This window comes from Nipponia nippon, unplaced genomic scaffold (genome assembly GCF_047370975.1).
Source record: "Nipponia nippon isolate SJK-2023a ecotype South Korea unplaced genomic scaffold, ASM4737097v1 scaffold_8, whole genome shotgun sequence".
Taxonomy (NCBI): Eukaryota; Metazoa; Chordata; class Aves; order Pelecaniformes; family Threskiornithidae; genus Nipponia; species Nipponia nippon.
This window is the reverse complement of record NW_028262402.1, coordinates 51,540,648-51,563,008: the sequence shown is the minus strand read 5'-3', so window position 1 is coordinate 51,563,008 and position 22,361 is coordinate 51,540,648. Positions and strand designations below refer to the sequence as shown.

Genomic DNA, 22,361 nt, shown 5'->3' with positions numbered 1-22,361 from the left:
TTGGTTTGTTTTTTCGGCGGTTGTTTTTTGTGGGTTCCTCACCCCCCCCCCCCCCCCGATTAAGACAGTGTCATTCAAACTTCTACCACAGCTAAGAACTTTTGCTTTGTCAGTGAACTGTGAAATTCACTCAAACTTATGCTATTTTTTCTTCTTTAAAAAAAGAGGTTCCCAAATTTAAGTCCACAGATTTTGTATAAAGACTGCATAGAGACCTAAATGGGCCATCTTCAAAAGTATCAGCTAATCACTTTATACCAGCTCAGTATTTCATTCAGCTGCAGTGGCGTCTGCCTGATAAAGGACCTGTCTGACAAGCAAATCTTGTCAGATTACCCTACAAGCATACATTACAGATGATGCCAGCTACCTGGTCTGTTTTAGAGGTACAACACCACTATATTCAGCAGTCCTGGTCAACCAGGGAGGGCCCAGCTGACTGGAAGTTAGCAAATGTGACACCCATCTACAAGAAGGGTCGGAAGGAGGATCCGGGGAACTACAGGCCTGTCAGCCTGACCTCGGTGCCACGGAAGGTCATGGAGCAGATCATCTTGAGTGCTATTACGCAGCACGTGCGGGACAACCAGGGGATCAGGCTCAGCCAGCATGGGTTTATGAAAGGGAGGTCCTGCTCCACTAACCTGGACTCCCTCTATGACAAGGTGACACGCTTCATGGATGAGGGGAAGGCTGTGGATGTTGTCTAGCTGGACTTTAGTAAAGCCTTTGACACTGTCTCCCACAGCATTCTCCTGGAGAAGCTGGCTGCTCATGGCTTGGACAAGTGCGCTCTGCACTGGGTTAAAAACTGGCTGGACGGCCAAGCCCAGAGCATGGTGGTGGAGTCAAATCCAGTTGGCAGCCGGTCACCAGTGATGTTCCCCAGGGCTCAGTGTTGGGGCCAGTCCTGTTCAGTATCTTCATTGACGATCTGGATGAGGGGATTGAGTGCACCCTCAGTAAGTCTGCAGATGACACCAAGTTGGGTGGAAGTGTGCATCTGCTGGAGGGTAGCAAGGCCCTACAGAGGGACCTGGACAGGCTGGATCACTGGGCCGGGGCCAACGGTATGACATTCAACAAGGCCAAGTGCCGGGTCCTGCACTTGGGTCACAACAACCCCAGGCAACGCTACAGGCTGGGGGAGGAGTGGCTGGAGAGCTGCCTGGTGGAAAAGGACCCGGGGGTGTTGGTTGACAGCCGCCTGAACATGAGCCAGCAGTGTGCTCGGGTGGCCAAGAGGGCCAATGGCATCCTGGCTTGCATCAGGAATAGTGTGGCCAGCAGGACCAGGGAAGTGATAGTCCCCCTGTACTCGGCACTGGTGAGGTCGCACCTCGAGCCCTGTGTTCAGTTTTGGGCCCCTCACTCCAAGAAAGACATCGAGGTGCTGGAGCGTGTCCAAAGAGGAGCAACAAAGCTGGTGAAGGGTCTGGAGCACAAGTCCTGTGAGGAGCAGCTGAGGGAACTGGGGTTGTTTAGTCTGGAGAAGAGGAGGCTGAGGGGAGACCTTATTGCTCTCTACAGCTACCTGAAAGGAGGTTGTAGCGAGGTGGGGGGTCGGTCTCTTCTCCAACTAACAAGTGTCAGGATGAGAGGAAATGGCCTCAAGCTGCACCAGGGGAAGTTTAGGTTGAATATTAGGAAAAACCTCTTCACCAAAAGGGTTGTCAGGGACTGGACCAGGCTGCCCAGGGAAGTGGTTGAGTCTCCATCCCTGGAGGCATTTAAAAGACGGGTAGACGTGGTGCTTAGGGACATGGTTTAGTGGTGGACTTGGCAGTGCTAGGTTAACGGTTGGACTCGATGATCTTAAGGGTCTTTTCCAACCTTAACGATTCTATGATTCTATGATATTCAGTTTTCAGGTGCAACAGCAATGGGAAATTAATATAGTCATATGGTTCTCAGGCAGATATCCTAGATACATAATAGCCCCTCATGAAAAATGGGGACCTTTAATTTCAACGATTTATGTTAAAAGTTTATGTGAGATACTATATATGTGTGATAATTCAAAACAATACCATCACTCTTGGGAAAATTTCAGCATTTTTTGTTAAAAATTTAAGAGTGGTTCAGTTCTTAATGTTACAAGTTGCTATCCAATCTGTACTAGTAATTTGCTGCATCCTTGGTAGGTCTCAGGCTGATCAACATGCTGAAAGAAACAGGAAGAACTTTAATGTGAGAATATTAGAGGAAAGAAACATTTTGCAGTTGGACAAAGAACTAGAACTGAGGAGATCCGAGTTCAATTTCCTGCTATGCCACAACCTCCTGCATTAACTCAAGAAAATAATTTAATCTCTCTGGCCCTAATTCAAGTAACAGCATTTACTGTCTTTGTTGTCTCATTCATGCTAAGCAAAGAACTTAAGCAGGAACTCATGGTTCCCAACAGTTCTAGAGCAGAAATATATCATCTGTAAACCCACACATTGGTAATAAAGATAAAATGGCTTAAAACAGAAAGCCTCTGACAAGAACTATGAACACACATACTAAATGGATAGATGACCAAATTAATAGAAAAATAGCCAAACATGGAATACAGAAGTGAGGGCCATCAAATCCAGCTTTCCACCACCACGGAATGCCTTCAGACAAATCTAAAATTAACTGCTTTCATAAACTGAGTTCTTAAAATAATTTCCATGTTGTTATTGTTGTTCTTATTCTGCTTTTGTAAAAACAAAAGCAAAACAAAAAGCTTCCAGAAAACTCTGTGTTTGTTACTCCCATTGGAAGTCTGTTCCAGATACTCCCTCCTAACTGCCAGAAACCTTCTTCTGTATTTCCAATGTTTTCACAATCAGATAATACCATTTGTTCTTGCGCCAGTACTGAACAGCAACACACATTGCTCTTCACTAATATTTATTCCCATTAGTATTTTTCATAGAATCACAGAATAGTTTGGGTTGGAAGGGACCTTTAAAGGTCATCTAGTCCAAACCCCCTGCAATGAGCAGGGACGTATTCAACGAGGTCAGGTTGCTCACAGCCACGTCCAACCTGACCTTGCATGTTTCCAGGGATTGGGGCATCTACCACCTCTCTGGGCAACCTGTTCCAGTGTTTCACCACCCTCATTGTAAAAAATATCTTCCTTACGTCTGGTCTGAATCTACCCTCTTAGTTTAAAACCATTACTCCTTGTCCTATTGCAACAGGTCCTACAGTTGGGCTACTAGGCCCAACTCTCCTATTTTTGTGGCCAGCAATTTTCATCTCAGCCTTCATTTTATTTATCAAAACAACTTCCTCTTGTAAAATAGGCATCATTGTGGTAGCTCTCCTTGCACTTGCTCCAGTTAAAACTGTTCTTTCTTGGGTGATCAGAAGCATATGGAAGAAAGGTGTAGAAGAAACCTCACAAGTCAATGTGCAGTGACACTAACACATCTCTCTTTGCTGGAAATACCTGATTTGACAGACTGGAGAGCATCTGCTGCTGCACCACCCTGTTCCATTGGTGGCTCAATTGCATTGCTACTAGGTTGTAAGACCATGGTCATTTTCATCCGCTGTCACTTAAAAACTAATTAACCTGCAGTTCACGGTAAAATTTTGTATTACTTTTCCCTAGCAACACATATTAATAGCCATTATTAAATTTTCTATTATCCAGTCTTTTAAGTAATCTGTTAACTGTTCAACTAGAATACAAAGTCATGTTTCAGTCCACCCCATGTGAATCCTGACTGTTCTCTAGTTCAAGTATTCATTTTAATTCATCACTGTTGCTGTCTAAGAAATCTCAGAAGAATGGAGTAAAATTCAGAAAAATACTCAGGTCTTCAAGTGTGAATATGGAAGCTCATCCTTGAAACCAAGAGAAGTTAAATTTAAAGAATTTCTAAATTATTTTAATGGAAACACAGAGCACTTTGGTCACTGAAAAAGGCAGGCTCTCACTCATACCTAGCAACTTGTAGAACAGAAGTACTCCTCCAACCAATTAAGTATCAGGAGTCAGCTATAGTCAGGCCATGATACTACCAGATAACCTTATTTTTTTATAATATTGTAAGATGACCACTCACAATTAGTCTCCTGGGCAATCAGAAAAATTTCAGACACTAAAAGAAACATCTTTTCTCTATGAAAAGGGTGTACCACTGCTTTTATAAACTTATTTCTTTTCCAAGACTAAATGTTCAAAAATCCATCGACAACCTGCTGATGACCAACAATGTCCTCATAAACAGTCAGACCTGGTCTTTGATCTGAATTGTCATTCTTTCTGTTTTAATCCTCAACTCAAACCCCGCTAAATTATTTTCTTGAGCATTTTAATCTTTTTAAAGCAATATCCTGTTTTTGTCTTCTATGTCTAGGAAACAGTAGCTAAACCATTTGCCAGAGAATGTATTTCAGTTCTGATTTTCTAACACTGCAGTGAGTCTTTAAGTGACCATAAATACCCGATCTTTTTCCTTCTCTCGGCAAATGGAAACTAAATGTCAGTGATGTACAAAATCCTTAAAACAAAAGAAGTCTCTTCAAATGCTGGGGTTTGCCCTCTTTACTACTCTTTAGAATAGATTACCCAGTCATTCTCTGGGGAAAAAAAAAGTACAAAAATAAATTATGTTCTAATAATGTTATTTCAAAAGACCTTACGTGGGTTTTGATAACTATTAAGTCCAAAGTAGGTTATCATTATTAATGAGTAATTTTCTAATGTCTCACTGCATTATTAAAAGCCTAACTATGACTCCAAGTTTTGTCCACAGAATGTACCTCATTACTTCACCTGGGATGCTTAAAGCTTTCTGCCTTCTATTTTCTTTAAACACAATGACCACTTAAAATAGTTTTTATTTCTAAGTCTTTTGAACTGAAGAATATTACACAAATATTTAATGTAAGATTAAAGAAAAAGACAGTCATTTTTATGACCAATTTTAGTTTGCCAATTTGAACACTGAAAGTGAAGAAGGCAAAAGCATTCCTAATCTGTTATTAAAAATAATAATTCTAATATGTTTAAATAAATCTTCAAAGATTTCCCAGTTTTAGCTTCATACTTAGGCTTTCCAAAAAGCTGTCACAGAAAGAAAAAGCTTTTAAAAAGATACGATGAAAGCTACCAAGGTGAAACATACTTTTCCAAAAAATACTGTGTTGCATCTGTACCAAAATAACTGTCCATTTCTTACAGAAAGAAGATTAATTTTCCAGAAACAGCTATTCATGCCTTCTTGAATAGAATCTTTAATAAAATTCCTATCTTAGCTGATGCATCAAACTCAGGCAAAAGTAAAATGACAGTCACGAAATGCAAGATATGCTTAAATACTCAAAGTCATTGAAAGCAAACATATCTTTGATTCAGGTTCAATGTACAGGAAAGGAAAGGAAAGTACTCTTAGAATTATGAAACTATGAAAAACATTCTTAAAAAACCCAAGCAGTACTTTGTTGGAATATGATTTTCTTTATGAAAATATCACAGAACATTTATCATGTAAATTAAAAATTGTTTTTGAAGTGTATCTTTAGAACTGAACTGTATGCTTCTGAAGGAAAAAAAGAGAAGACTAGTGACTGAATCCTATATATGTGAGACGGGACTTGGAATTTAAGTCTCCAGTCACTCACTTTCATTTGTCCAAACTATTTTACATACTTAGAGAATTACAAAGGATTCTCACTCTGATTTAATGTTTCTGTTTACTGTCATGAGGATAAGACTTGGCAACCAGTCCACAAAAGCAAACTCTGGTCTACCTCAAAAGGAAAGTTTTCATCATTCCCCTCAAAGAGAATTCAGAACAACAGCTGGAACTTAAGAGGTACAAATCAGGAAAGTAAAAAAGCACGATAAGTATTTGTGTAGAGTTATTCTTTCAATATTTTTTTAAACACAAATAATCACAAGGCTAACATTTTCAGCTGTCGAATAAAAAAAAATTATAACTATCCTAATCACCTAACCAGGTGATTTTCATATCATGATAACTTGGAAAATGTAGCTTTTTAGATATTTACAGTGTCGATACATTTTCAGAAACAAAAAAACACTAAATGAAAACTACAGAAACAAGGATATTTTTACTGTCCCTCTTAAAAATCAGTCAGCACGGCCAGTTTAGATTTGGAGAGGAAGGAATTAAGTGCAAGAGAAACAAGTATATTATTTCCTATGCATCTCCTTTTCCTGCTCAGTGAGAGCAAATTTATATACCTAAGCACAGCAGGAAGGTCTTCACTTCTTAAGCTTAAAGGAGAAAATGTATCATGTTTCCATTTTCTGTTGTTGCTGGTTTTTTTTTTTACTGTCATCTCTTCCAAATACACCAGCTAACGTAATCACCAAATATTTTCTTTATGATAAGACTGCAACCCTTCTTCTCCAATATGGGATTCCCAGTGACATTTGTCCCATCCAACTTTGCATACTTGGGGCTATTACATTCTCAAATAAAAAAAAAAAAGATGTTTCAGAACAGAAGTTGGTCCTTGTATCTCCCCATCACCATGTTTTGACCCAGAAATCTTTATACCTTGTAATACACCATCCCAAAGCACCATGCCCATGCACATCCATCAGATGTTCCTCATTTCTCTGTCCCCAAAAGCCCTAACCTCTCAGTTCAGATCCCTTCACTGCCCAGTACATTGCAACGAACCTCTCCTTTTCCTATGCAGCCCTAATGCTTTGGCACATCAAAACAATCAATCGCTCATTTACCAGACTGAGATCTCATTCAACAAAAATTCATGGAAGGTGTCCACTGGGAGAAAAATAAGATGTGCTACAGAAAAGACAATGCATGGCTGCCCTAAATATGTGAACATATTAAATATAATACTTCCAAACAGTACTGCTGGATTCTCTCATCAACTCTTAGCTAAGGATGCCAGCAGCCTGATAAACTCAGGTTTCCAGACAACTCTTGGCTTTCTAAATATAAAGAGTATTGAAATGGAGCAAACTTTTTATTTTCGTGCTCTGGGTCTTGCATGTACTCTCCCTCCTTGCAGATCAAGCTGTCTTCTACAGAAGCTCCTAAAATAGGCATATAGTCTATCAGGCTTACAAGCCTACCAATCCATACAGTGCTAAAGTCATGAGTTCTCTGTATAACCTTTTCATAACAGAGCCACTGGTTCAGTCAAATTTTGCTGAAGCATTTGAAAAGTGCTCTAAAACCAAGCAACTGATTGGATAGAATGTAAATTAACATTAGCATGACAGTAAGTTCTTAGCACCAAACATCCATATGAGGATTTGTAGCATTTTTGCTTTTGAGGAGGTGTCATAAAGCCCAATAAATGTGGGTTTTTTTCCCTGCTAAGACATTTAAACACAGTTTAATGCACACACTCTTTCCTCAGGAAAGCTGTAGCTAGCACAACCCCCTCTGGAAGACTGCCTTAATAACTAGGGTAGGCAGAGACAAAGAGAGTGCAGTACAACGGGCTAGTTGTGTATTTACTAATATTCAGACACCTTCCATCTGGAATGTCAGAACTATTCCAAAAAGGTGGTCATGCCTCTGAGAGCTAAAGTGTGGAGATTACACAGCAGGAGATTTCTGTCCTATCCCTTCTCTTCATTTTATTCATCTCAGTGGATAACTGTAAATATTAACAGTAAAAATTGTCTTCCTGGTTGACTAACCAAGAAAAGGTGAACAGAAAATATAAATAAGTGGCACAAAAACCACCACACCTACATTGCAACTTCATTTGTCTAATGTGGTAAAGTACAGTAAAAGTTTAAATACAAACTTTTATTATTAAAAGCAGAAAAATAGTGACTTTGAAGCCCAGGGTTTTTTGGGTTTTGTTCTGGTTTCTTTAAGTACATCAACATTCTTTAATTTAATTCTAAGTATTAGTATGAAAAATTACCTCCTCTTTCAATGCATGTTTCTTCTGCTCCAAACAGATTTCTTTAGCACGCATCAACTGCAGTGTCTCCTTAGAAACTGCATACTGAAGCTTTTCCATACGTTCCACTGCTGCTGCCCATGCTGCCTTACCAAATTTTTTCTGGTCTGCTCGCATTCGATCGTACACAGCTACAGAAAGGAAGAAAAGGCAGACAGCTTACCAGTCTACTCTTCAGATCACTAGTGATTCTACTGCAAAGACAATGACACATTGGTATCCAAAAGCACACAAAGTTCTCTTAGCAGGGAGTAGTCATGCTACAGAGTACTAACCTTCAAAATTAGGATGTAAGTACTCTTAGGATTCATGTAAATATGCAATTAGCTGTTTGTTGATTGTTTTATCATTATAATTCCAGTTTTTGTTATACACAGAAGGACGATTCTGAATACACAGTACCTGAACACTTGAACCACTGGTTCAGAATTCTTGACTTAATGAAAATATCTCATTAATGCTACCATGTGGTTTTAAACTGCATCCCCAATTTCCTTGCTTCTGAAAGCCCCAATTATCAGCTACTAGTTTCCCTTGATAACTTCTATAGTGCACTCACAAGTGTAAACAAATCTGCAGAGTGAAAAAAAAATCACAATTTAAAACAAAAATTTCACCTTGACCTCAAGTGCAATTATGTAAGAATACTGTATTAAATTTAAATTACATTTATCTTTTAACTCAAAATGCAGGTTGCTTCACAAAATTAATTCAAATTAACAAAACAAATTATAATCTGATCTCAATATGCAAGGATGAATGAGAACCTTTTCAGGAAGACTTCAGAGTAGCAGGAGTCCCTTGCCTGATACAGATTTTCTATTCTTTAGCCCTAGACAACATCTAGGCTAACACACATGAGATTCTGAACAATCACATGACACTGTACACTTAGCTTTGTAAAGCAAAAGCCAGGAAAGTCACACATTCAGTCCCCAACTGCTAGAAGATATTACATGGTGTTGTTAGGTAATAAAAAATATCTTTATGTTCTCATGTGTTTTTCCTCTGCCATATTTTGGTATGTAAGACCACCCTGTGATCAGCAGGAGGCCAAAAAACCCCAAAATATTAACGAAACAGGCAAGCAACCTGTACACCAAAGGTCTATGGTTGTAAACGGTCTCCAAGCATTTCATTTCCCAGTGTTTTTCCCCACAATCCTGACTGCTGTACATAAAAGAGGCATGTGAACAAAACAGAAAGTAAATAACTGTAAATATACGTTCTTTATCAACTAATGGGGTATTTTCTATGCTGCCTTTGTCATACTAGAAAAGGAACCAAACTCATTAAATACATTTAGAATTTGCTCTAATTAAATTCATTCCAACATGCTTGAACTGGTTTAGTCACTTTTTCAAAATAAGGTGGAGTTTCATGTTATACTTAACTTGGGTTGACACCAAAAGGAATCATTTTGCAGTGACAGCAGATCTAGCTGTCATGCAGGGAGATGACAGGAAACCTACCCATCAAAAAAGATTTTCTCCCAGGGGTACAACTCATTTATCTGGTTGCACAATCACTAGCACCAAGGTAAAGAAAGAAACAGGAACCCGCAGTCAGGCAGGAAAGACAGTGGGACATCAACTCTGTCAGTGGTAGCCCACAGTCAAACTAAAACAGGCGACATGAAACCACATCTTCAGGTGTGTTTGCCCTAATAAATCGACTACTTAAGTTAAAATGATACAAGGATGAGAACACTGATGTACATGGCAAATCATATCACCTGGTTTTACTGCACGACCTCTTTAGTAAAACTGCCACATTCTTCAAGCATAAAAATGCCAAGGTTATATCCACGAAGATTTCTGAACAACAGAGCAGCTTTCACCAAGTAGTTCAACTGAGCTGTTGCTTAATATTTAGAGCTATGAAAAAAATTACCGAAAGGCAGGGGAGACAGGAAAAGGAAACAAACTGAAAGGCAATAAACACTTACTATGATGGTCTGCCATATCCAGTATGGAAGACAGAATCCATCAGGGACTCTATGCTCCCTAAATCCTTCGCAAATGTAAAGTGCAGCTAATACAATCACATTGAGAAAGTGGTTGTGAAATTTTTATCTAAAATTCCTATTCTGCTCACTTCTGATGATGTTCTGAAAAGGCGTAGTGGTGAAAGATTCAAATAGACACAGAAGAAAAAACAAATGGTAATAATAACTGCATTTTCCTCATGGAGGACTGATGAAAAAAATAAATCCCAGTACAATACAGAACATGGTAAACATTAAATAAATTTTTAAAGATCTTTTATTTGATGGATAGGATAGTAGAAAATACCTAAGTTTTTGTATTAAATAATTTTTTAAAGATCTTTTATTTAATGGATAGGATGGTAGAAAATACCTACCTTTCTGTGTTTTAGCTGTGATTTCAAAGTATTTAACTGTAAGATCTTGAATAGAAAGAACAGCCATGTGGGCTTTTCTCTGCCAATCGGCATCTTCTTTTTGCAGACTCTCAATTCTTCTGGGGCCTAGGTAGTCATTCTCTATTGAGATCTGAAAATACATCAGTCCATAATTAACAACACAATTAATTGTTGCTATTTTGCCAACAGCAACCAGTTTCAAGGTGGCTAAGAAAGAATAAAAAACAAAAAGGAGAGAAAACTACCAGCAAATCACCATGGCTTCCATTCCAACATTTTCTCAAACTCACTTTTTCTTCTGGAAGTTCCTCATCTGGACTCAAAGTTCTAGAGAAACTGTGGTCTAACAGAAAAACCTCTCATCTCACAACTAGATCACATAGCCAAATCTACAGTTTCTTTTCTAGTAATCACTTTCTCAAAAAAACCCAAAACATTCCAGCTATTCTTCCTAAAAACACCTATATTCTCTTTGAGAAGAATCCAAGCCTCATGGTAAAATTGGCTAAGATAATTTTTTTTTCCTGTGATGATGAAACTCACTTTTGAAGACTTTCATGTTTTGCAAGCTTTACTTCAGATAATGCTTTGAAACTAAGAAAATTATGACAGCTTTCACAAAAGTGATTGTCAGAAAGCACATAAGAAGAGGAAGAAACAGCAGAAGCCATTAACTTCAACACATCACATAAACAACTATTTCCATCAGCTATTGCTTCAGAGTAACAGAACATAAAAGAACACATTTCTACAATGTATGGATATGTTTCTGAAAGAAAACAAATTAGTTCTTCAGAGAAAACAAACCGAAAGGATTAGGGAATCTAGCCTGCGAGCAACTGAGGATGAATCAGAGAGGCAAGACTCTTCTACTGGAAACATTCTCCTCTGGAAAGGTTCACAGATTGTTGTTGAGTTTTGAAGAGAATAAAGCAAGTTTACTATGTGAAGATGAGAAACAGACCTGCAACTACAGGATTCTGTTAAGTTTTATATAGTATACAACTCCTAAATAAAGAAATAGTCCTCAAGGATCTATAATACTTCCCAGGTTCTTTCTGAAGACAGCTGGGACAAGAATGGACAAGACTGACAGAAATAGACTTGGGCCAGGTCGCATTATAGCTTAAGCAGGGATCTGTCATATCTCTCCAGCTCCCTTCATTATCCTTCTCCTAGACGGACTTGTAATAGGCAGAAAAGGAGAAAAACACGAGATGTAACAGCAGCAGGTCGATTAATTATAAGAACAAAAAAAAGTAAGTTGAGGGAGCACTACAGATGGCAGACGCAATATACAAAAAGGAAACAGCTTCATACATTTGAGCATTTCAGCTCAAACACTCAGCTACCTTCCCTCAACACATTCCAGGAGGCCAAACAACCAATTGCAACCATAGTGGGATAGATATATTAGCAATAATGCATGCATTTCAGCTTCATCATCCATTCAGGGACCTCTCAACGTAACTCTCACAGGTTTTAATTATGCTTCCAGCTGGTAGCACAAACCCAGCACTATTTCCCCAAATATGTTATAATTCCATATGCACAGCCCCAAATACATTAAGCGAAAGCACTCAGCTTTAAAAAGGGCTTTACAGTTTTACTGGTTTTATCCTAATGAACCCTGACATGGAGTTTAATGTTAATATAGGCAAACTAACTTACATTGGATGGTCTAGAGTCCTTAAAATATCTGGAGCCTGGGATTAGCAATACAAACTTACGGGGGTTTGATTATCTTAATCAAGATATAGGAGAACGACATACACAAGTCAATAAAGACTGTAAAGGAAGTAACAAACTAAAAAGCAAACAAGACATTAGGACATACAGAAAGAAGACTAAACAATAATGTCACTGCAAAGTGCAGTGGTGAATGTTTTTTCCAGAACTATGGAGAATGCTGAAAAATTAAGAAGTATTCAGAAGAGAAGAATCATAGAGGATTAGGGTTGTGGCAAGAGTAAGAGGAATGACTGGGATTATTCAACTGTTTTTTTCCTCAGACACATGAAAGTGTATATAAAGGAGCATTAAAACCACTATGTTAAAGTACTTTATATTGACAATTGACAGAATTAAGGCTAAATTGTGCATCCTGAGTTATGTCTTCCTTATTTATCCACATGTATATCATAAAACCTTTATTTACATTTCAGCTGCATTGACTGAGCTCCAGGCTAAAAAAAAAAGCTGACTTTCAAAAAGAAAGCCTTATTTAAAAAAATATTTTTAATAAGACATATTCTATTAGTTATTTGAAAACTTTGTTTAAGCAAGTGAGCTCAACTGTTAAAGCAACTGGGCTTCAGTGTTTCTGGATGTTCTAGATTCCATTTGTGGATGAAAAGGATTGGATGGATTTTTAAATCTTCAGTTAAGAAAAGCTTAAATGTATACAATAGACAAAATGTTAAGCACGTCCATCAAGAATTCAAAATATGGTTGACAATTTCTATATACAGTTATAATGAAAAAAGGAAAATAATAAGGTCCCAAGTATTAGACAAGAAGAAATCAGATTAAACACATAAAAATACCAATGGATACTGAAAATAACTGTAACAACTGCAAATAAAGCCATACAAGATCCAGTATAAAGTCAGCAAATATCATGAAAGCTTACAAAAACCTGTTTTTTCAGAGCACTGCTGGGGGGAAAAAAAAAAAGTACCAGATTTCAATCTATTTACAGATTTCGGTAAAGATGGACTTGAAAAATTTACACGCTCATGATCAAGTTTTTGTGTCTTTGAAGACCTTAAGCCCCTTTCCTTGCCTTCCATAGCCTGCATAACATTACATCAAAGTCTCTTCCTTCTTTCTTTTACAGAAACATATAATGTTTTGGGATGGAAGGGACCTTTAACGGTCATCTAATCCACTCCCCTGCAAGCGGCAGGGACATCTACAACCAGATCAGGTTGCTCAGAGCCCCATCCAGCCTGGCCTTCAATGTTTCCAAGCATAGGGCATCTACCACCTCTCTGGGCAACCTGTTCCAGTGTTTCACCTTCTTTCTCCTTCCCTATCTCTATCACTGCACAAGAAAAAATCATACATCTTCAGTTTTCACAGACATCTCCAGACACACAATTCAGTATCTTCTGCATGTTTAACATCCTTTCAGAGTTTCATCAAGATGCCTTTTTGAATGAACACTCTGATTCTGCATCTGTCCGCACCATTTCCCCCCATATCCTAATCTCAGGTCAGATCCAAGGCTGTCTTGGCCCTTGCTTCCACCTGTAATTATTACTAGCACTTGGAGAAAAAAAATTAAGCCACGAGGTATGGACACATTGATAACTCCAACTTCTGGTACTAAATGGCTTAGAGGTTTCCTGAGCTGATGGCTAATCTGAATCATTGTTAATAGTCACTGATGGGTCTGTCTCTTTCTGGAACACATATATGCTTAGTGTCCATAAACTGTTGAAATTATTGCCACAGAACACATAAGGTATGTTTAATAAGAGTTTAATTGTTTTTCTTTTCTTTGCATGCTGTTTTAATTAAAGCACCACGAGTTCACTGAGGGGCCCCTATTTTATTTAGTACAAAAGAGACTGAAAGAAATCATTCAGTATTTTCTTCCCCTTATCACCCATGATTTATAGGTCTCTTTCTTATCTTACATGAATCATGTGCTTTCCAAACTAAGGCAATCTGGTTCATTTATTCTGTCCTTGTACTGAGGCTGTCTGCAGAGAAATACCCTTACTATCCTCACTGACATCCCGTAACTATTCTGATCCTACAGTATGTTTTTGAGGAGAAACTAAAACTACAGCATTCAAGATGCAAGGATACCATGGGTATATACAAAGGTGTAATGTTGTTTTCTGTTTTGTTTGTTTGTGTGTCCCGTCCCTCCCCCCAATAATTCAAAACCTTTCTTTCCTCTTTCAAAATGCTGAATGGGAAGCTATTTTCACAGAACTCCTCAAGATGATTCTCATACCTTTTTCCTTAGGAGTAATAGTTAATAAAGTGCATACAAATGTGCATGTATACTTTTGGAGGTTGTCATCACCCTTCTGCACATGCATTACTTTTTATTTATTGACAATCTCACCTGCTGTTTTATTATCCAGCCCAGCCTTTTGTAAGGGAACTTTTTAGGGGAGGAAAAACAAACAAACAAACAAACAAAAACCCCAACAAACCCAAACCAGAACAAAACAAAACCCCCAAACCTTTTGGCATTCAAAGATAATCATGTTTTTCTACACGTCTTATTAAGCAGTTTTACAGTTGAACATCCAGAGCAGTTTTGTACACTACTGACCTTGCAGACAGGCATATTTAAGTCCTCAGATACATGACACAGTTTTGTAGTCAGCAACCTCATACCAAGAGTTCAGTTTCCTCACTGATTCAGACTACCACCCCACCTTCCATCAGATCGCCTGTTTAGAGCATTATTTTTTCAAAAAGCCCATAAACCCGATTTTAAACCAGCAAAATGTTTTGCTATGAGTTCATATAATAAATATAGAGGACTTATAGTTCAGAATGTAAACAGAGACTGGCATATAACCGTTCTGAAACAGACTTTGAGACTATAAAGACTGTCATAGCATAATTCAGCATATTACACCAGTTTCTCAAACAAGAAATCAATATTTTCAACAAAGTTTATGACCTTCATTTGCATATTCAGCTATTTTGCGTAAACTTAGATTACCGTTTCTTCTTTACGGGTTTTCCAAAAGCTACATTTATTTAACTATGATTTCTGATGACATGAGGACACATCTTCAACTACAGATATACTAAAAAAGACTTACGAATTCTTTGAAGTGTTTCAGTCTCTCCACTGAGTACTATCTTAGGTTTTTTTACCAGACTTTTTCATCAACTACTTGTCAGCAAGTCACTAGTCTATAACTAGTAGAGGGTGTGGTTTGCAAACTGGGAGGAATGAAATTGAGCTGATTGCCATGCAAGTCATTGTACATTTTAATTAGTTCTGCTTTAGTGTCCTCCAATGTGCCTTGTGTAGCTTTGTATTAGTGTTTTTCACTGCAAGACCACCATGCACTCAAAAATATTATATGAGGCTTAAAAAAAAAAAAAATAAAAATGCACAGTTCAAAAATGAGCTCACTAAGACATCAGTTACTCAAGAGTCAATCATAAACCCATGGTTTTATGCAATACAGAAGTCATCCATTTGATGTATGGGAGCAACACTACAAATTGAAGAGTATGAAGCATTGACATCCACTCCCTTCCCCAAAACATCTTCAGTTGACTGTGAGACTTTTTTAAAAGTATTGTCTCTAAGTATTTTTTAGGTAATTCTATTTTGCTAGCTATATCAAGGTCAAATTAGTTATAAGGTTCACTACTGCAATTCACCATCAAGTATTAAACCAACAAATAAATCCACGTTTGTCTGAGCCAGAGTTACATTTTCAATTATACCAGTATCTGCATAAAGAAGCTACAGCAGGAAGCACAACATAGACTAATAAAGCATTCCACAATTTAAAAAAAAACCTGAATTTGATGAATTATCAAGCTATATGCTGCTCTAATATCTTACTTCCAGTGCTAGGCTTCAGCATTAGGGTATTTAAAGTCCTTAAAAACCCCTCACATTTAAGTGAATTAAGATGTCAGTGAAAATAATGAATATGTATGCAATGAAACTAAGAGTGCTTTTAAATATATGTAATATATAATTACATTTTAATGTTCTCGTTTCCTGGAGATGAACTGAGAGGTAATGATGACTGTAGGCTCTCATCTGCATCAAGATATTATCAGTTCTCAGTTAAGCAAATCCAGTCCAACTCAGACCTTCAAGAATGCTTGTGTCAAAGTTTTGCTGGCATCTACATGTAGGTTATGAAACAATTTATCTTACATTTTATCTTTAGTCTAATACCGAGCACATTAAAAAGAAAAGAAAAACAAAAAGGCATGAAAAAAGAAAGCCTCCTACTGATTTCACCTGGGGTTTGATCAAACACAGTGCCTACTCAACGTGTCTGTGAAGTACTGTCCACAGTTATAAGACCATAAAAATTCAAAGTAGCCTGGTAGTTTCTTTCTCTCTATGAAGACCAATGAACAAAACTGTACATGCATTAAAGGCTTTGGGTTTTTGCCCATGAAGTTATGCTTTTGAAAGATTTTTATTTTTTTTTAAATAACCAGATTTGGTATCCTGTATCAAAGAACACTTTGTATTTTAGTCTTAAAGGGCTTAAAGTTTGATCATATTAACACATAAGTTCTATAGCCAAATATCAACCACTAACTGGTCCCTCCCCTCCATGCCTTCAGAAGCAGACTGCACTATATATGGAGGATCTAATAAATTAAGATTTAACTATCTGAAATCAAAGGCACCACAGCACAGGTATCTACTCTTTTTCTTCCACATTTTGGGAGAAGCATTTCACCCTCAGGTTTCCAGCTACTCATGCCTACTACCTCCTACTTTTCTGCTATGCCAATGTGTATTCTTGATGTACAAAACATCTGATAAATTTTCACAGGAAAGTGATCCATTTCGATAAATGAAAAATTTGTGGGTATAAAAGTTCAAAACTTTAGGGTCAGAAATATTACAGCTTTTTTGAGTTCATTTGAAGTCTGATTTCTAGAAAAAAAAAGCATCTTAAAATCCATTTAGAATTCAAAATTAATGTTAGATAAAATAATCTATAAATACTGTTCGCCCTGTGGTTGTAAGTTCATACTTGTCTCCCAGATCTTTGGAAAAATATACAGATAGCCCAAAACATACAATACAGCATTTGAATATCAAGCTTCACTTGCTTGATGCCTATGGTATGTCTGAGAGTCTGAAATCAGAAGAAATGGACCAGTAACTGAAACATTGAAATTAACATGCTAACCCAAACAGTGAAATAAACATGAAATTAACTCACCGGTTGAATGCCTTTACATGGTATTACATCTAAATCAGCAACAGTCCAGAAATAATGAAACTTAAAAATGCCTATACAAATTCAGCACAGCTTTTATGTGTATGTAAATTATAATACTGTCTTCAATTCCTTTATTTTAGCTTCTCCAGCACTTAGTGAACATAATTATAGTTCTGACTGTTTGGCTGGCTTATCAATACAACTTTTCACACTTACCTTACAAAATATGGCCATACTAGACACACAGAATATGTCTAGTAAGCATATCTTACAATTTAAGATTAAAATGAGTACAGACTTGCTTCTTTGATAAGCATTTCTCAATTTGATACTACTATTCCATTACGAACTGGCTTTTATTTGTGTGTTCCCCATAAAGGCCTTGAGGCCAGCAGGATTATTCCCATACCACATATATTTCAAAAATATAAGTCCCAAACACCGCTGTGCTTTTTTCAAGCATGCATGGTATCTGGTAAGCATTTTGCCATGCTTAGGGGGAGGTCCCCATGGATTTGAGCAGCACTTAGAAATATTAAGCATTTCTACAAACAAAACTAGGTTTCTGAACCTGGGAGCCCAAAAAATGAGAAACGTTATCACCACTGAACACATTGTCCTAGTGTCAAATGACTAGTCCATAACTAAATAAAAAAATTCGGCAGAAGTGATTTTTTCAGAGTGACATTTCATTTCATAATGAGCCATCCTTTTCTCCTTCCATAATCTTCTACCTTTTTCATTATGTTTTCCAAATTCAGCAATATTTAAGTGCTTCACAATACAGCTTTGATTCTTCACCCATACTAAATGATCCATCTGTCACACTAAATGAGGCAAAATACACCTGAAAAACTAGCATACAATCAAGTTAAAATACAAAAACAAAAAAGAAAAAAATACTTCTATCATGTCTATCATGGACAATACTAATCTGCATTTTCAAGCTTCTAAATATTTCAACTTTTTAACTTTTTTATGAACTTTTGTTCTGGGTTGGATGTTATGTTGGGTTTTTTGTTTGTTTGTTTTGGGGTTTTTTGGGTTTTTTCCCCCCCAAAAAAGGAATCTGCAGAGAATACAGTTGTCCTAGTCTAATAAGCCTCTGCTGAGCAGACAATTTCATGTTTGTTTCTCCCTTCCCTCCTGTAGGCTTGTCTCTTGCTAAAAGTTTCACAGCAACAGCAGAAATTTAACACTCATGATGTATCTTCCAATTTTTGTGTCTTGGTCCAAAAGGAGAATACACTATATACTCTTCTCAAAGGTTACAGGCAAAGCAATTAATTTCCTCCTAAACTTATTCTGAGAGCTGACAAAAGGAAACTGATTAAAATACTTATTAATAAACCCAAATTCTTAAAGAACAAACTAAAATAACTTTCCCACAAATCAAGACTAGATACCTAATAGAGAAAAGGTCTAAAAACGTTAAAGTAATTACAGAAGGCATACGCAATTTTGACTAAATACTGATACTTGTATTCAGGCTTAATTATCCTTGTAATTTTTTTTTTTCATTTTAATAACACATTCTGCAGGTTCCTCCTTCCTTCCTTACCCTGCCCTACCTATCTTTCTGTTTGTCACTCTTTATATGTAAACAGTGTTATATGTTCACAGCACTCATTTCACCGAGGTAGTAGGCATCAGAAATACTTCTGTTATGCATAAAAATGGAGCTAATTCCAGCCATAAGGATTTATAGAAAGCTAAGGATCTTTGTTCCATGATTAAGCCTGCCAGAAAAACATATGCAACAAGTTAACACAAACCATTTCATGCACAAGTTCTATTTATAAAGCAATTCTTCTACCCTAGCTACCCCGCGTAATATATATTTTGTCATCATAGATACAAGTACTGCTTCCTCTCAAACAACGAACTGAAAAACAAGAGATGGCATCTTTCTCTACCACATAATACAGATGACCAAGTTTTATAACTCAAAAAATTGCCAAGTTAGGAAGAGAACTTAATGTACATTAGATACAACTATACAGAACATGCCTCTGAAGTTTACTGTCATGGTTTAACCCCAGCTGGCAACTAAGCACCACACAGACGCTTGCTCAGTCCCCTCTCAGCAGGATGGGGGAGAGAATCGGAAGAGTAAAAGTGAGAAAACTCATCGGTTGACATATAGACAGTTTAATAGGTAAAGCAAAAGCCACACATGCAAGCAAAGCAAAACAAGGAATTCATAGAATCATAGAATCATTAAGGTTGGAAAAAACCCTTAAGATCATTGAGTCCAACCGTTAACCTAGCACTGCCAAGTCCACCACTAAACCATGTCCCTAAGCACCACGCCTATCCATCTTTTAAATACCTCCAGGGATGGAGACTCAACCACTTCCCTGGGCAGCCTGGTCCACTGCCTGACTACCCTTTCGGTGAAGAAGTTTTTCCTAATATCCAACCTAAACCTCCCCCGGCACAGCTTGAGCCCCTTTCCTCTCGTCCTATCGCTTGTTACTTGGGAGAAGAGACCGATCCCCCACCTCACTACAACCTCCTTTCAGGTAGCTGTAGAGGCCAATAAGGTCACCCCTCAGCCTCCTCTTCTCCAGACTAAACAACCCCAGTTCCCTCAGCCACTCCTCCCTAGACTTGTTCTCTAGACCCTTCACCAACTTTGTTGCCCTTCTCTGGACATGCTCCAGCACCTCAATGTCCTTCTTGCAGTGAGGGGCCCAAAACTGAACACAGTACTCGAGGTGCGGCCTCACCAGTACCAGTGTAATTCATTCACTCCTTCCCATCGGCTGGTACGTGCTCAGCCATCTCCAGGAAAGCAAGGCTCCATCACGTGTAACGGTTACTTGGGAAGACAAACGCCATCACTTCAAACGTGCCCCCCTTCCTTCTTCTTCCCCCAGCTTTATATGCTGAGCATGACATCATATGGTATGGAACAGCCCTTTGGTCAGCTGCGGTCAGCTGTCCCGGCTGTGCCTCCTCCCAGCTTGTTGTGCACCCCCAGCCTTTTCGCAGCAGAAAAGGCCTTGACTCTCTGTAAGCACTGCTCAGCAACAGCGAAAACATCCCTGTATTATCAACACTGTTTTCAGCACAAATCCAAAACATAGTCCCATACTAGCTAGTATGAAGAAAATGAACTCTATCCCAGCTAAAACCAACACATTTACCAAGGTTATTCTTTCAGGAAAAAGAGAAAAGGAGGTATTTTAGAACTGGAATTCAAGAGATCATTGAGGTTAAAAAACAAAACAAAACACACCCAAAACAAAACACAACTCAATGCATATTCCCTACTCAATGATATTTATCTTTTGTTGTCTGACAAAAGAACAAAAAAAATAATCTTTTCCTCTGCTACAAATTCAAATAAAATGGGAACTATTTCATCATGCTTTGAAGAAGGCTTTTTATTAAATGTAGTGTTCATAATCTTCAACCGTATAATACATCTGAAAAAAAATATTCATCCCAATTCTCTATGCAGCAACATTTATCATTCAGGGAAAAAAAAGCACTTTTAGTTCAGATATCATCACATTACCTCACTGAGTTAGTTTCAGATTGCTGAACTTTCTGAAAAATTACTTTAGAGACACAGCAATAGCTCAGAATAAAACAGTTTTGGAATTGTAAATCCTCTTGTCTGCCTCCCTCATTCTATAATCAAAACCAGAGAAAACACTGTATTTTAAAATTGAAACCAGTAAAACCAATGTTGGCTAACTGAACAAGGTGCCAGGCTGAGATAAATTGACATTTGCAATACAGATTAAATAAACCCATTTTAGTTTCTATGTTACAGCACATATATTAGAAGAATCAGAAGGCTACAGTCTTAATAATCTGCATATGAACTAATGATTTTATCAAAAGTACTTCTAAGGTGCAATAAAGATGACTTTTTTATTTTTGGTTAAGTATTTAAAATTAGAATTATTTTTAAATAATAAAAACATACGCATTATAAAACAGTTTTGCCAAAATGTAGTATTTTTCAGCTGGCTATACTTTTTTAGCTCTTAGGAAAATATACTGTTAAAGTGTTACAACATTATATACTTCTAATACGCTTCCACGTTTAAGTGTTTCACAACATTGAATGAGAAGCTACTGACTTCTCATGGTTTATCAGATTATCTCAGAAAACTAAAGTGAAAAGTAACTTCCTGTATAATCTTTTAAAAGAACTAACAATAGCATAGATACTGTACATATGTTTCTTTCTATTTTATATATTAGTCAGTATTGCCAGTCATCACAAAATCTTAAGTTTCACCTATTAAATTCAGCTATGAACTTGACCAGTCAAACACAGTAAGTTAAACAGGTGATAGTTAGCTACATATGTCAGAGATCTTCTCACTCTTCAAAAGCACTCCTCTGAGTGGAGGAACCAGAAAAATAGGGTCAGCCTCTAGTGGAGAAGCCATCGCTGCATATATTGCATAATAGAATAAACAGTAAGTAGTAACTAAAAAGCATGATTTCCCCATTAATAAGAAGTTCAGTTACCTTTACCATACCTTTATCTGCTGTCTTCTAAGCATTGCAAGTTCCCTCATATCTCGGAATGGCTGTAGTAAGTACTGGTAGAGCTCTGTGGTAGCTTCTGCAAGACTACTGTAGGCTTCATCTTCCATTTGATACAGTTCAAGCAGCTCTACCATGCTTTCCGTGTTCTTATGTTTTTCCAGAAGCTGTAGAAAAAGGTCCCAATTTTAGTGAATGTGTTCAAACATTCCTGCTAAATGTGACAGTCATTTAAAAAAAAAAAAATTTTAACCTACCCTCTTGTATTGTCTTCCCTCTCCCACAAAATCGTCACTCAGACAAAAAAAAAACAAAAAAATCTTAATCCCCACCCACATCTTGAATTTAGCCAGTCAAGTATGAGCATGTCTCCCATAACCTTCACTCAAGATGTGCAGCACTCCTATTGATTTTTTTTCTTTCCAAAAATCTCTGGGAAGTAATGAATATGAGCACAAAGCCAGCACAAAAAGCAACTTAGTACAAGAATCTATAACATATTAATCAAATATGCTACTTCACACATTTCCCACTTTCAGGTGTCAGGGGGAAAGGAGTGATAGGAAAGGAGATGGGGGGAGGGGGGGGGGGCGCCTGTCTGTACTTTAGACCCACACAGCCCCATTATATCAA

The 22,361-nt window shown here is 37.5% G+C and overlaps 1 protein-coding gene across 4 annotated transcripts in view; it reads right to left on the bottom strand.

Annotated features, from left to right (window-relative positions):
• The window catches only part of JMY (junction mediating and regulatory protein, p53 cofactor), a 69,862-nt gene that overhangs the window by 28,904 nt on the left and 18,597 nt on the right, over window positions 1-22,361 (bottom strand). For all 4 annotated transcript variants that reach the window (XR_015701031.1, XR_015701033.1, XR_015701032.1 and 1 more), the window contains exons 2-4: window positions 21,722-21,895; window positions 10,276-10,426; window positions 7,873-8,042 (exon numbers count right to left, since the gene is read on the bottom strand). Coding sequence is in view for 1 of the 4 variants with exons in the window: in XM_087742055.1 (XP_087598181.1) it covers window positions 7,873-8,042; window positions 10,276-10,426; window positions 21,722-21,895 (495 nt within the window). In the remaining 3 variants the exon portion in view is untranslated. The remainder of the gene's footprint in view (window positions 1-7,872; window positions 8,043-10,275; window positions 10,427-21,721; window positions 21,896-22,361) is intronic.